The 15,142-nt window shown below is 41.5% G+C and overlaps 1 protein-coding gene across 6 annotated transcripts in view; it reads left to right on the top strand.

Annotated features, from left to right (window-relative positions):
- LOC147008802 (receptor-type tyrosine-protein phosphatase gamma-like) overlaps positions 1 to 15,142 on the top strand; it is a 732,556-nt gene that overhangs the window by 114,034 nt on the left and 603,380 nt on the right. The window contains exon 1 of one of the 6 annotated variants that reach the window (XM_085863994.1): positions 5,404 to 5,578. The exons of 4 other annotated variants lie outside the window; for them this stretch is intronic. In XM_085863994.1, coding sequence (XP_085720120.1) covers positions 5,419 to 5,578 — 160 coding nt within the window. In that variant the 5' untranslated portion in view covers positions 5,404 to 5,418. Of the gene's footprint in view, positions 1 to 5,403; positions 5,579 to 5,666; positions 5,741 to 15,142 lie in introns of those variants that run through there. One more of the 6 variants, XM_085863998.1, reaches the window with a different exon arrangement.

Consider the following 15,142-nt stretch of genomic DNA (forward strand, 5'->3'; position numbering starts at 1 on the left):
CAATTGTTTATGATACTCAGATCACAGGTTCAATCCTATATACAAAGTATTTTTTTCCATTGTCTCCAAATTTCCTTGAACTTCCATTAAAATGGACTGATATCTTTTTGCTTCATGTGATTTATGTCCATTTACTACAATGAGCCTTCGATCAATCTCAAAGTAATGTTTTTCAAATTTTAATAAAAACTCTAACCTGATTCAGGGAATACACCGCGAGGTATTAGCTTTCCGTTGCAAGAAAAGAACATTTTTATTTCTGCACTTTGAGTTGGCCCTCATTTGAGCATAGTCTTAGGCACTCCATTGACCCGTCCTTGAGTAAAGATAGGCCATAATTGTGTTTGTGTTTCCGTGTTGGGGTTTGGGGTCTTCACTACTGCGCATTGTTTAACATTCTCGACGAAATAAAACACAATAACGAAGCACAAATTATACCAGTGGGCAGCTTGAACAGCATAGGAATGTAGACAAGCAGGTAGATGATCAAAATAAAATTATACAGACGGACAATAGAGAGAGCTTGACTGGCAGACAACTGATTGCTCCCGCTCGGCACACGCCTTGACAACAAGCAATGAATGACAATGAAGGAATGAATTGCTTAGGGAAGGTGTGCCAGAAAGGATGGTTCGGACAAAACACCCATGGGATGGTGGGCTGGGGTAGGTGGCATGCCTGCCGAGCTGCTGAGCGAGTGTGCAGGAGAGGAGGAGGAGGATGGAAGGATGGAGGGGTGGAGGAAAGGCTAGCTGTCACGCAAAGTGTGTGATGGAATTTGACCGATTGCAGCACGGCAGTGACAAGATCGATGGCCTACTTGTGGACGGTCTTTTCTCCATTGTGTGTGTGTGTGTGTGTGTGTTTCCTTGCAATGGAACACGAATCGATGGTCAGGGCTGTCCCCACACAGCAACTGTCCACCCTTTGTTGAAGTGTGTTTGATCAAGGACTAACATTCAACAGAAAATTATATTGTTCTCAGAGATGATGTTGGTTTCCAAATGAAATCCTGGCCTCGCTTATCATGCAAGGAATACATTTAGTGCTTCGATTTATCACCACATATGTATGGTATCTCGGTAAAAAAAGCAAATATCTGGAATTTTTTTTTTGACTGATCCTCTATTATGTCACTTTTTATACATGACACATGATGACCGGGTCAAAACTTGTGATTGGCATCAACTGGCCCAGCTCTGCACACTTTCCAATTGTGAAAAGTCATGAAAAAATATAATCTTACTATACTTGATTGTCTTCTATGTTTGATTGTCTTCGAGAAGAGGCTTTCAGAGGATGCATCAGGCTTGTCTACATTGTGATCATGTGGAATGTATCATGTTTGTGTGAGACGAGCCACAACGGACCATGAATGAGGTCGCAATGCTCTGCTTTCCTGTTTTTATACCAATAAGCATATTAATTTGAATATCTGCTTCTTCCAAGCGCAGTCGTTATGAAAGGCTGTTTGGAAATACAATGCGGACATAATGTCGGCATATGTAATTTGAACAATGTATGAGCAAAAAAAATTGCTCTTGTTGATAGTTTATGATTTTTCCGACTGCACCTCATAAAATACAACAATCGATTCAAATTAAACAAACAATTAAAAACTGATACCTTGACACCAGTCCTGTGCTTTTGAGTACCATTGCCATGACAATGCCAGCTAAGCATCAATCTGATTCTATCTTCCAGGCCCTTATGGTTGGCTTGTGTATTTTATGCAAGTCTGTGCTGCAGTCAGTGTGTAAGACCTGTTGTCTCACTTCCAGGTTGTTTGGCAGTGATGGTGTTCGTGCTGTGATGTTGTTCCTTTGTTTCTTTTCTTTTCCTTTTCCAGTGATTGTTCGTGCTGTGCTGGTGTTCCTTGTTAAGTCAATGCTGTAGTCAGTGTGTAAGACTGGTTGTCTCACTTCCAGGTTGCTAGGCAGTGATGGTGTTCGTTTCTTTGTAGGTTGCTAGGCAGTGATTGTTCATGCTGTGATGTTGTTCCTTTGTTTCCTTTTTTTTCGTTTTCTAGTGATTGTTCGTGCTGTGATGTTGTTCCTTTGTTTCCTTTCTTTTCCTTTTCCAGTGATTGTTCGTGCTGTGATGGTGTTCCTTGTTAAGTCAATCCTGTAGTCAGTGTGTAAGACTGGTTGTCTCACTTCCAGGTTGCTAGGCAGTGATGGTGTTCATTTCTTTTTAAGTTGCTAGGCAGTGATTGTTCATGCTGTGATGTTGTTCCTTTGTTTCCTTTTTTTTCGTTTTCTAGTGATTGTTCGTGCTGTGATGTTGTTCCTTTGTTTCCTTTCTTTTCCTTTTCCAGTGATTGTTCGTGCTGTGATGGTGTTCTTTGTCAAGTCAATGCTGTAGTCAGTGTGTAAGACCTTTTGTCTCACTTCCAGGTTGCGAGGCAGTGATGGTGTTCGTTTCCTTGCAGGTTGCGAGGCAGTGATTGTTCGTGCTGGATGTTGTGCCTTTGTTTCCTTTCTTTTCCTTTTTCAGTGATTGTTCGTGCTGTGATGGTGTTCCTTGTCAAGTCAATGCTGTAGTCAGTGTGTAAGACCTTTTGTCTCACTTCCAGGTTGCTAGGCAGTGATGGTGTTCCTTTCTTTTCAGGTTGCTAGGCAATGATTGTTTGTGCTGTACAACACATTGCATATAATGGGAAAAATTTAATTTTCTCCATAATTATTTATACGCATTAAAACCTGTTGCTCGCAATGGTAAGAGTGTCATCATTTAGTGGGCCACCATGTTTAAATGCTGCTGACCTGTCTGTTCGGATTGGGCCTGGGCCAGCACAGGCCACATTGATAAGGATTGTTGGAATATAGTTTTTACAATTCAATTACTACACAAATGTGCCAGGATCAAGCAGTGCATTGGCCTAGTGTGTGACACATCCACCTGACGTCATCTTGTGGTGCTTCAGTACATCTTACATTTCTTCGTAGAATCGAGATCGACACGTCTCATAGAAACGATATACTGTCCAAAGGTTGTTGGTTTTTTCCTTGTCCTTGCCACGTTGATGTGCAGGCACAGCTTGGACTCACTGCAGAACTTCTTCTGATCGAGAGTCAGCAATGGCTTTAGGGCACGGAGGGAATGATGCATTGCATGAACTTTTGACATGAGAATGAACAACATGCTCTGCAACTATCCAAAATTTTTCTTTGATCTGTTACTTAAGAAAGGCAAACAAAGTCAGTCTCGCATACACAGATTTTATTTATGACCATGGGGAAAGCCAGTCATAAATGACAGGGCCAAGAGCATCCCAACATCACCGCCACCACAGCACAGTTGTTAAAGAATATATCTCATAGGCTTGTGGATTTACTTTTGTTTCATAAAGAAAAGTATGATTATTTTTTTTTGGAAAATTTTTTATTGCAGAAAATATTTATTACCTCCGCCACCAAAGGTGAAGGAGGGTATGTTTTCACCCCTTTCTGTCTGTTTGTCTGTCTGTCAGTTTGTGTATAGGATATCTCAAAAAGTTGTGGGTGGATCCGGATGAAATTTTGTTGGACAGATTCAGTGTGCGACTAGGACGAACTGATTCGATTTTGGAAAAGATCCGAATCCGGCTACTAGAATATTTTGAAGTGATTCTTCACCATTGAGAGGTCGGGCCAAAAACAAAAACGAGAGGTTGTGTACGTGTTCGGACGAAACAGGGTGGACAGATTGGGTGTGTCGCAAGGACGAATTGATACAAGTTTGGTGAAGATCCGAATCCGGATCTGGATACGAGGATTTATTTGGTTTTTAAAGTGATTCTTCACCTTCAAGAGATAGGGCCAAAAAAGATATCGTACTGTGTGGCATGATATTTCAAAAAATGTATTGGGCCCGATATGTTCTCGTGGATCAGGCATTACGTGGCGGAGGTACGCGCTCTACCGAGTGCCCTTCTAGTTTTAACAGTGATTATGGAATTTCTGGTGGCAAATAAAACATTTATATATTCTTAAGTCATGCTTTATCAGATTTGATCAGTTGCTTTATAAATGATGTTGATTGAAAAAAAATTATCTATCGCAGACGTTTCTCAGATAAATGATGTTGAGAGCTGAAAAGTGAAGATGAGCTGTGCCGTTGAACAATGTTGAGCCGAGCTGTGACGTGATGAACTGTTCTGTATATATATATATATATATATATATATATATATATATATATATATATATATATATATGTATGTATATATATGTATGTGTGTATATATATATATATATATATATGTATGTATATATATGTATGTATATATATGTATGTGTATATATATATATATATATATATATATATATATATATATATATATATATATATATATATATATATATATATATATGCTAAAACTTATACTGATATCTTTAAGCACACTAAACATACAGCGAAGGGCAAAGATAAAAGAGGAGTGGTCGTAGCTATTGGGTAAACTTCACGTTGAGGTGTATTTGAACATTGTTATCTTTTATGTGGGTGATATAGAAAAATGTGGAGATCACAAAGGACAAAATTATTTCGAAATTTACTTTTCCACATTTTTATCAATTTTATTATTTTATATTCTGGATAAAAACGTTGAATTTCTCTCTTATTAAGACAGTTTGAAATGTCACAGTGTGGTGAAAAATGTCTTGCCATTCAGCATTAAGTGAGTAGTTTTCACCATGTGCATATTTTGCCATAATTTTTCACCATGTGCATATTTTGCCATAATTTTTCACCATGTGCATATTTTGCCATAATTTTTCACCATGTGCATATTTTGCCATAATTTTGAGAGTGATTCTACCCATGTCTGTGGAATGTTTAGCTCTACCTGAGTAGTTTAAATTTTGTCCAAAGTGAATACAGTACAGAATTGTGAGTGGTTCCACATCGAAATATTCACATTAAATGAGTGATCAGTACATGTGTAGTTTTTTCCAGGTGAGTGGATAGTTACAGATGGGTGGGTGGATGGCAGGACAGTAGACATGGGTGGGCGGATGGCAAGAAGAATGTGGATGGCAGGACGTGGGCATGCAGATGGCAGGATGCGGGCGAGCGGATGGCAGGACATGGGCGGGCGGATGGCAGGACGTGGGTGGGTGGATGGCAAGACGTGGGCGCACGGATGACAGGACGCAGGTGGGCGGGTGGCAGGATGCGTGTGGGCGGATGGCAGGACGTGGGTGGGTGGGTGGCATGACATGGGCGGGTGAATGGAATGCACAGGCGGGCGAGTGACAGGATGCAGGCAGGCGGATGGCAGGATGTTGGCATGCAGATATCAGGATGCAGGCGGGTAAGTGGCAAGACGTGAGCGCGCGTTTGGCAGGACGTGTGTGGGCGGATGGCAGGACACAGGCAGGAGAGTGGCAGGACACAGGCGGGCGGTTGGCATGACACAGGCGGGCGAGTGACAGGATGCAGGCGGGCGGATGGCAGGATGTTGGCGTGCAGATATCAGGACGCAGGCGGGTCAGTGGCAGGACGTGGGTGGTCGGATGGCAGGATGCGGGCGGGCGGATGGTAGGACGCGGTCGGGCAGATGGCAGGACACGGGTGGGTGGATGGCAGGACACGGGTGGGTGGATGGCAGGACGTGGGCAGTTGTATGGCAGGACACAGGCAGGTGGATGGCTGGACACGGGTGGGTGGATGGCAAAGGCGAGTTGGTGGATCTGATTGCAGGGTGTGTGTCGTGGATGGAAGCACAGTTGTAACTGATCTGAAATGGATTTTTTTTGTAAGTTTGGACTTGATTTCAGTTCTCCTTGTTCAAGGCAAAGTCTTTATTCAAGCAGATAAGATTACCTGTGTTTTTTTAATTTTGAAAATATCATTATGACTTTTAATGACATTTACGTGTTATGGACAAATTATGAAATTTGAAGAAGAGATTGCCAACTTATTTAGTTTTAAACTTGGGATTGCTCTTTGTCTGTGTTGTTATGGTAAAGTATTGAGCACAATATTAAAGCTAATTACAATATTAAAGTTACCTGTATTAACTCATTGCTTCCTGCGACGCACTCATGCGGAGCTCAAACATTTCCCTTTACGATGAGCCCTTGTCAGCTTCTCCATTTGGTTCTCATCAAAATGGTTTCGATGCAAAAGCACTATCTAATCTTTTGCACCGATTACATTTGCGTTTTGATTGCGCGGCCAGCTTTCATTGACGCCTGAATGTCTAGTTGAGCTTGTTTGCCTCAGTCATGAATGCAAAAGAGGGAAAGGGCATCGTGTTTGCCGCAAGAAAATTCCCTGAAAGGATAATTACAGTTATGGATGCCGATTTGTTTCGGTTGCATTTCAATTATTACCGGTAAATTTGACAGGATATTTAAAGTGATGCTTTTGGCAGTGATGTTTGGTATATGTCTGTTTTATCGTTTCAAAGGTAGCCACAATAAGTAAAGTCAAATGACCAGGACTATAAAATATCATTGTCGTGGCATTTACAGGGTCAAATTGATGGCACCTATATGACCAGGTTACATTTGCAATTGGTATCCAAACTTAATATTGCTCAATGTAAAACCACATTATCTTACGAACCTTGAGGCAATCAACTCCATATAGTTCGACGGAACACTTCATCATGAACCCATTGCAAGTGGTTGAGTGTTTTTGCCCTATCAAAGACCTCATTCACCAGAATCAGCTCACAGTGTGGGACATCCTTTATATGTGGGATGTGTCGGAATCAAAATAATAGGTGTTGAGCCGGTTGTTGCAAAATAATAAAATCCCAGCTTTCTGGATCTAATAAATAAACTCGAGTAATGAATGCTCATACTGAAATTCATTCTGACATTCCAGGCAGGTTGGGCTGAATTAAGTGCACAGAAATGAGGGATTGAAATACTATTGCTTTTTTTTGTATACGTAGTCGAAGCTGATGGAAGAGCTAGGATTAGTACACTGAACGGATCAGGCCCAAACAGGACAAAAGGAACAGTTGAGAGAGGGAGGAAACACTATAACAGACTGTAATAGCATTTCTTTGATAAAAGCAACATCACAAAAATTTGAGATGATATTGTTCGAGCAGTGGTAGTGGAAAGGTTATAGCATTTGCCATTTAACCAAACTTCTGGAATTGCTTCAATGATCAAATCATTCTGTCTTCAAGTCCCTCGGTGTTCAAACATTTCCGTGGTGTGGGAGTTTTTGATGCAATGTCTCAATGAGTGGCTGGTGGCTCATGTCGGGGACTCTCTAGTTGCCTTGAGGCGTCATCTTCCTTCATGTGCTGTGAGCATTGCTGTGCATAAGTGCCGTGAGCCATGCATAATGTGCCGTGAGCTGTGCACACATTCCGTGAACTGTTCAACCAGACTCGGTTGTGTAATGGTTCGAGCCTTCATTTTCAGTCTGGGAGGTCGGCGGTTTGAACCCTGGGCAGAATCGTCCCAAAGACTTTAGTTTAATGGTACGTGCTACTTCCTTCCTGGATGCTCAGCATTTAAAAAAGGATAGAGCACCAACAAAAAAAGCATAGGTTGGCCACCACAGTACATGCTTAATATTAGGTCATATTAATATTAGGCCACAGGTTTACTTGTGTCTCTGTAAATGACTTCTGGGTCAAAACGTAGTATTTGCTTTTTCCAGAATGTGCGTGTCGTACAGTAAGTAATGAGTGCATCTGATGATGGGTCTAATGACCCCCTTCTGCAATGAAGTCCCTTGTAAGGGAACCCGTATTATTATGTGCCATGAGCTGTGCATCGGTGCCGTGAGCTATGCTGTGCCTTGGCCAAAGGACAAAACTTCAACTTTTAAAGTCTCAGCAATCCCTTGCATGTTTGAAATGGTCCTAGTTTCCAAAGTTATGCTGTTACATCCATTACCCATCTTTTTTGGAATATGTGCTTGTTTATCTAGGATAACATGGCATTTTCCATGTGTGTTTTTTCACCATCAAAAACAAGCTTATGGATTTGTGGAGGAATAGTTACCTGCTAATATCACATGTGCTTTGTCATGGTGCGAAGATTGTCATGGTGAGGTGGTCTTTTGGTGAAGAAGAAAAATAGGGATGATCATTCGAAAAAAGACCAGTGTTATTCACCGAGGCCGAGTGAAGCAAGGTCGAAGCCATTAAGTCCTGATATGTGAAATGCCCTGGAACCCATGCCTACAGAAAACAGACTTATTGGAACTCCGGCTGCATTTTTCATCCAATCATCACGTAACTTTGTTCAAAAAATTCTCCATTGGTAGTCGCTCCTATCTTGAAGGTTTTGTGTTGATCGCTCATGTGTTGCGGAGGTTTAGTGTTGCAGAGAAAACGAATTTAAAAGCGAATAAAGTTGGAAAAGTGAGGGCCTCAGCCAACATTCCACAATATGGTCAAGGATGGTTGTAGACACCTATTTAAGTTTGAGTTTGATTTATTTCATGCTTCAAGTTCTCATACAAACAAAATTGCAATATAACAAAACAGTATGCACATAAAACTACATAATAACAGTTCATTTTGGAAATTACAATTATTGTAAGACTGATATTTGAATTGTCGATAAGAAACGTGGAAGAACCTAAAAGAAAGCATTACTTCTGGAAAATATGCTTCTCAGGAATTGCAATCGGAATAGCATCTTGTGATTATACATTTGAACACACGAATAAGAAATCACAAGTCAAACAATAACAAAGAAAGAATACAATATAAAAAAATAAAAATAAAATAGAGAAGAAGAAGAGAAAAGGGAAACACATCTTGAAAATAGAGCCTAAGACGAGTATAAAAGAGCCGACAGTATGACATGTCAACGTATGCAACAAAACACATATTCAAATATCAACAACAGCAATAGTCAGGTGTCAGATGTCAAATGTCAGAAGTAGAATTATTCACGAGCATCATTAAACATGCTGAATTTATCAAGGAGATATCAAGGAGAAGCCTGGTGTTGGCGCAGTGGTAAGGGCAGTGGCTTGGGACCCAAGAGGTCCTGAGTTCAAGCCCCGTTGGGACACTGAATTAATATATGTATGTATATGTATATATATATATATATATATATATATATATATATATATATATATATATATATATATATATATATATATATATATATATATAAATATATATAAACCAAGTCGAAAACACCAGGGGGTTGACTCAGCCTGCCATCCTTCCGAGGTCGGCGAAATGAGCACCAGTTGTACTGGGCCCGGTGTATGCCCCGGTTAGAATAGGTGTACCATATCCCTGTGTGTCGTAAGAGGCGACCAGGGTTGCGTCAGGAAGGGCATCCGGCGTAAAAACCTATGCCAAATCATTATGCGGACAACAAAACGAATTTCCATACCGGATCGGTCGAGGCCCGGGTTACCAACGACCGCCACCGGTACCAGTGGTCAGCAGGGTACCAGTGGAAATTGTGCTACTGCTGGGCGAAGGAGGAGAAGGAGACGGGGAAGGTGAGTCCGGAGGCAGTGGGAGAGGGGGAAGGGTAGAAGTGTGGAGGTGAGAGTTGGAACTCTGAATGTTGGGACGATGACTGGCAAAGGGCGAGAGTTGGCTGATATGATGGAGAGAAGAAAGGTGGACATACTGTGTGTACAAGAGACCAAGTGGATGGGGAGTAAGGCGAGGAGCATTGGAGGTGGTTTCAAACTGTTCTACCATGGTGTGGATGGGAGGAGAAATGGTGTCGGGATAATCCTGAAGGAAGATCATGTCAAGAGGGTATTGGAGGTGAGGAGGGTGTCTGACCGAGTGATGAGTGTGAAGTTGGAAATTGAAGGGGTGATGATGAATGTCATCAGTGCATATGCCCCACATATGGGGTGTGAGATGGAATATAAAGAAGATTTCTGGAGTGAGTTAGATGAAGTGGTGGAGAGTGTATCCAAGGATGAAAGAGTGGTGATTGGAGCAGATTTCAATGGACATGTTGGGGAAGGGAATAAAGAGGATGAGGAGGTGATGGGTCGGTACGGTCTCAACAAGAGAAATGTGGAAGGGCAAATGGTGGTAGAGTTTGCAAAAAGAATGGAAATGGCAGTGGTAAACACGTATTTCAAGAAGAAGGAGGAACACAGGGTGACATACAAGAGTGGAGGAAAGTGTACACAGGTGGATTACATCTTAAGTAGGAGATGCAACCTGAAAGAGATTAGTGACTGTAAGGTTGTGGCAGGGGAGAGTGTAGCTCGACAGCATCGATTGGTGGTCTGTAGGATGACTTCAGAGGTGAGGTTGAGGAAGAGAGTGAGGGCTGAACCAAGGACCAGATGGTGGAAGCTGAAGGAGGAAGACTGTTGCGTGAAATTTAGGGAGGAGGTGAGACAGGCGTTGGATGGTGGTAAAGATGAGTGGGATGATTGGGCAACGACAGCAGAAGTTGTGAGGGAGATAGCTAGGAAGGTACTTGGTGTGACATCTGGACAGAGGAAGGAAGATAAGGAGACTTGGTGGTGGAATGAGGAAGTACAGGAAAGTATAAGGAAGAAGGGGTTGGCGAAAAAGAAGTGGGATAGTCAGAGAGATGAAGAAAGTCGGCAGGAGTACAAGGAGTGGCGTCGAAAAGCAAAAAGAGAGGTGGCTAAGGCCAAGGAAAAGGCATATGACGAGCTGTATGAGAAGTTGGATACAAAAGAAGGGGAAAAGGATTTATACCGATTGGCAAGACAGAGGGACCGAGCTGGGAAGGATGTGCTGCAGGTTAGGGTGATTAAGGACGCAAATGGGAATGAGCTGACGAGCGAGGAGAGTGTGTTGAGAAGGTGGATGGAGTACTTTGAGGAGCTGATGAATGAAGAAAATGAGAGAGAGAGAAGGTTGGAAGAGGTGGAGATAGTGAATCTGGAAGTGGGGTGGATCAGTAAGGATGAAGTGAGGACTGCTATGAAGAAGATGAAAAGTGGAAAGGCGGTTGGCCCAGATGGTATACCAGTGGAGGCATGGAAGTGCTTAGGAGAGATGGCAGTGGGGTTGTTAACCAGATTGTTTAATAAAGTCTTGGAAAGTGAGAGGATGCCGGAGGAGTGGAGATTAAGTGTGCTGGTTCCGATTTTCAAGAATAAGGGTGATGTGCAGAGCTGTGGAAATTACAGAGGGATAAAGTTGTTAAGCCACACCATGAAGTTGTGGGAAAGAGTAGTGGAAGCTCGGTTGAGAGGAGAGGTGATGATCTGTGAGCAGCAATATGGGTTTATGCCAGGAAAGAGCACCACTGATGCGATGTTTGCTTTGAGAATGTTGATGGAGAAGTATAGGGAAGGCCAGAAAGAGTTACATTGTGTGTTTGTGGATTTAGAGAAAGCTTATGATAGGGTGCCAAGAGAGGAGTTGTGTCATCTATTGTATGAGGAAGTCGGGAGTGTTGGAGAAGTATGTGAGGATCGTGCAGGATATGTATGAGGACAGTGTGACAGCGGTGAGGTGTGCGGTAGGAATGACGGACCGGTTTAAGGTTAAAGTGGGATTGCACCAAGGATCGACTCTGAGCCCTTTCCTGTTTGCAATGGTGATGGACAGGTTGACGGACGAGATCAGACTGGAGTCTCCATGGACCATGATGTTCGCGGATGACATCATGATCTGTAGGGAGAGTAGGGAGCAGGCTGAATCGAGCCTTGAGAGGTGGAGGTACGCACTGGAGAGAAGGGGAATGTTAGTCAGTAGGAGTAAGACGGAGTACATGTGCGTAAATGAGAGGGAGGGTGGTGGTATGGTGCAGTTGCAAGGAGTTGAGGTGGGGAAGGTGGATTGGTTTAAATACTTGGGATCAACTGTCCAAAGTAACGGAGAGTGTGGGAGAGAAGTGAAAAAGAGAGTGCAGGCAGGATGGAGTGGGTGGAGAAGAGTTGCAGGAGTGATTTGTGACAGAAGGGTAGCTGCAAGAGTGAAAGGGAAAGTATACAAGACGGTAGTGAGACCAGCTATGTTGTATGGTTTGGAGGCGATGGTGCTAACAAAAAGACAGGAAGCAGAGCTGGAGGTGGCAGAGTTAAAGATGCTGCGATTCTCGTTGGGAGTGACGAGGATGGATAGGATAAGAAATGAGTGTATTAGAGGGACAGCGCAGGTAGGACGGTTTGGAAACAAAGTGAGAGAGGCGAGATTGAGATGGTTTGGACATGTGTACAGGAGGGAAACGGAGTATATCGGGAGAAGGATGTTGAAGATGGAGCCGCCAGGCAGGAGGAGAAGAGGAAGGCCAAAGAAGAGGTTCATGGATGCGGTGAGGGCAGACATGCGGGTGGTTGGAGTGTCAATGGAAGATGTGGAGGATAGAGCGAAATGGAGACAGTTGGTCCGCTGTGGCGACCCCTAATGGGAGCAAGCCGAAAGAGGAAGAAGAAGAATTTATCAAGGAGATTATATTTAAATTTTATTTTAAACCTGTGACCCTGAAACAGTTCTGGTAAAAAGTAAATAAAGATTTTCATTCCGTCTTGTTTGTTGGATAGACGAACAGTGAATTTGGTTGTTTCTGATAAATAAAGATTCTACGGCATGAAGTAACATATCGGTATTCAATTGAAACACGAGCATAAGTTACGGAAACTAAAATAGTTCAAATAATAAATTTGCAGAATCTTATTTCTAAGAAATACCACTTACGTGTGAGAGTGAAAACCAGTATTATTGATAATTCTGAGTGCTCGTTTGAGAATCGAGAAAAAAAATTAAAAAAAAATTAATAATTTTTTTTTTTTAAATCAATAAAAAAAATCAATAAAAATAAAAAACAAAGAATACATTTGTTATAATAAAGTTAAAAATAAGAAAGCAGGAGGTGAGAGAAAACAAAAGTGAGGGCTTAGGCTGACATTCTGCAACATGGTCGAGGATGGTTGTGGACGCCTATTACGAGTTAAAAACAACTGCAGAGTAAAAAAGTTTGATTAACTGATCAGTCATTGGATTCTTTATTAATATTAGGCCACAGGTTTACTTGTGTCTCTGTAAATGACTTCTGGGTCAAAACGTAGCTTTGCTTTTTTTCCAGAATGTGCGTGTCGTACAGAAAGTAATGAGTGCATCTGATTTCCATTGAAGCTAAAGTTGTGTTGGTATGCCTGAGCTGGCTCAGCACAAAGTGATCCTACATCATGGCAAGGCAGCTACTGGCAGGAGCAATGAGCCCTCATTAAGCAGGTAAAATCGTTCATTAACTTGGGTAGCTTTGGAATAATAGCAACTTTGCATTGTCTACGACATCGTTGAGTCCACCTTTAACAGAGTGCTCTAATGTGGAGACGCCTGGACACGTTTCACTTCAGTTCTTTATAGTTAAAGGACTTGTTACCTCCACCACCAAAGGAAGGCAGAGGTGATGTATTCACCCCTCTTCATCTGTTTGTTTGTGTGCCATTCTGCTCTATGACATGCCTTAAAACAAGGTCTGTAACATCAATTTTGAGCCACCATATAATAATATTTCTTCACTTTACAATCCCAACTCATTTTTCACATTCAGTTAGAATGAACAAAATGAAGTGCTCATAATATAGCCAAACTTTTCAAAAATTTAATCTATTTGTTCAGAAGTAGTAAACTTGTAAAGTTATGCAGCATAAACCAAAAACACCTTGTGTGTGTGTGTGTGTTTTATATCGTTCACGAATTTAATACAACTGTAACACAACTGGCAAAGGTTAAGCAAGCTCAGACTTTCAGAACAGGACAGTCATAGTGAGAGGCACAAAATTTCTGCCTGGATGTACAAGCAGTGGATATCGTTTGAATAATTTTACCCGACAGAGCAAGGCTGGAATCATCGAGTTCATTTCATTCTGCAATTTGAAATGTCTTCCCTGGCTGCTTATCATCTTGTCATTACCTCTGCCACCGAAGGCGGATGGAGGTAGGTTATGTTTTCACCCCTGTCTGTCAGTCTGACTGTGAGCAGGATATCTCAAAGGTTGGATTCGGACGAAATTTGGTGGACAAGTTGGGTGTGAGATGAGGACAAATTGATGAGATTTTGGTGAATATCCAGATCTGATAATTTTTCAAGTGATTCTTCACCATTGAGAGAGATTGGGATAAAAACGATATATCGCAGGATACCTGAAAATGTTGAGGATGGATTATGACAAAACAAGGTGGATGAGTTGGGTAGATGAAAAGAACACACCAATTAGATTTTAGTCCGAGTCCGGATTCAGATTCAGCCTATCAGTTTGATACAAAACTGTTTAACCTGGTGGAGGTATATATATATAATATATATATATATATATATATATATATATATATATATATATATATGTGTATACATATACATACACACACACACACACACACGGTGGGTTTAGACTGAGTAGGTCTTTCTTTCACCTCCTGAAACCCACCCAATGTATGGAAGGAGCAGCCAACAGCAACTTACACACACACACACACACACACACACACACACACACACACACACACACACACACACACACACACACACACACACACACACACACACACACACACACAGTGGGTTTCGATGAAGTAGGTCTTTCTTTCACCTCCTGAAACCCACCCAATGTATGGAAGGAGCAGCCAACAGCAACTTACACACACACACACACACACACACACACACACACACACACACACACACACACACACACACACACACACACACACACACACACACACACACACACACACACACACACACACACACACACAGTGGGTTTCGACGAAGTAGGTCTTTCTTTCATCTCCTGAAACCCACCCAATGTATGGAGGGAGCAGCCAACAACAACTTACACACACACACACACACACACACACACACACACACACACACACACACACACACACACACGTATATGTGTATATATATATATATTTATGTATATATGTATATATATATATATATATATATTTATGTATATATATGTATATATATATATATATATATATATATATATATATATATATATATATATATATATATATATATACAAATGTATATGAAGTGCTTATAGTAAAGCTAAACTTAGCATAAAGTGATATAACAACACAAACACGACTTCGCAGATTAGACAACATTACCCATGTAGATACACAACCGGTCAAAAGTTTTAGAACACCCCCATTTTTCCAGTTTTTACTGAAATTTAAGCAGCTTAATGTTTCAATGCACTCTGAAATTAAAGCAGAGAACAAATAAACAATTAC

Source organism: Eptatretus burgeri, chromosome 18 (assembly GCF_056783735.1).
Source record: "Eptatretus burgeri isolate ZD-2024b chromosome 18, Ebu_testis_v1, whole genome shotgun sequence".
In the NCBI taxonomy this organism is placed as follows: domain Eukaryota; kingdom Metazoa; phylum Chordata; class Myxini; order Myxiniformes; family Myxinidae; genus Eptatretus; species Eptatretus burgeri.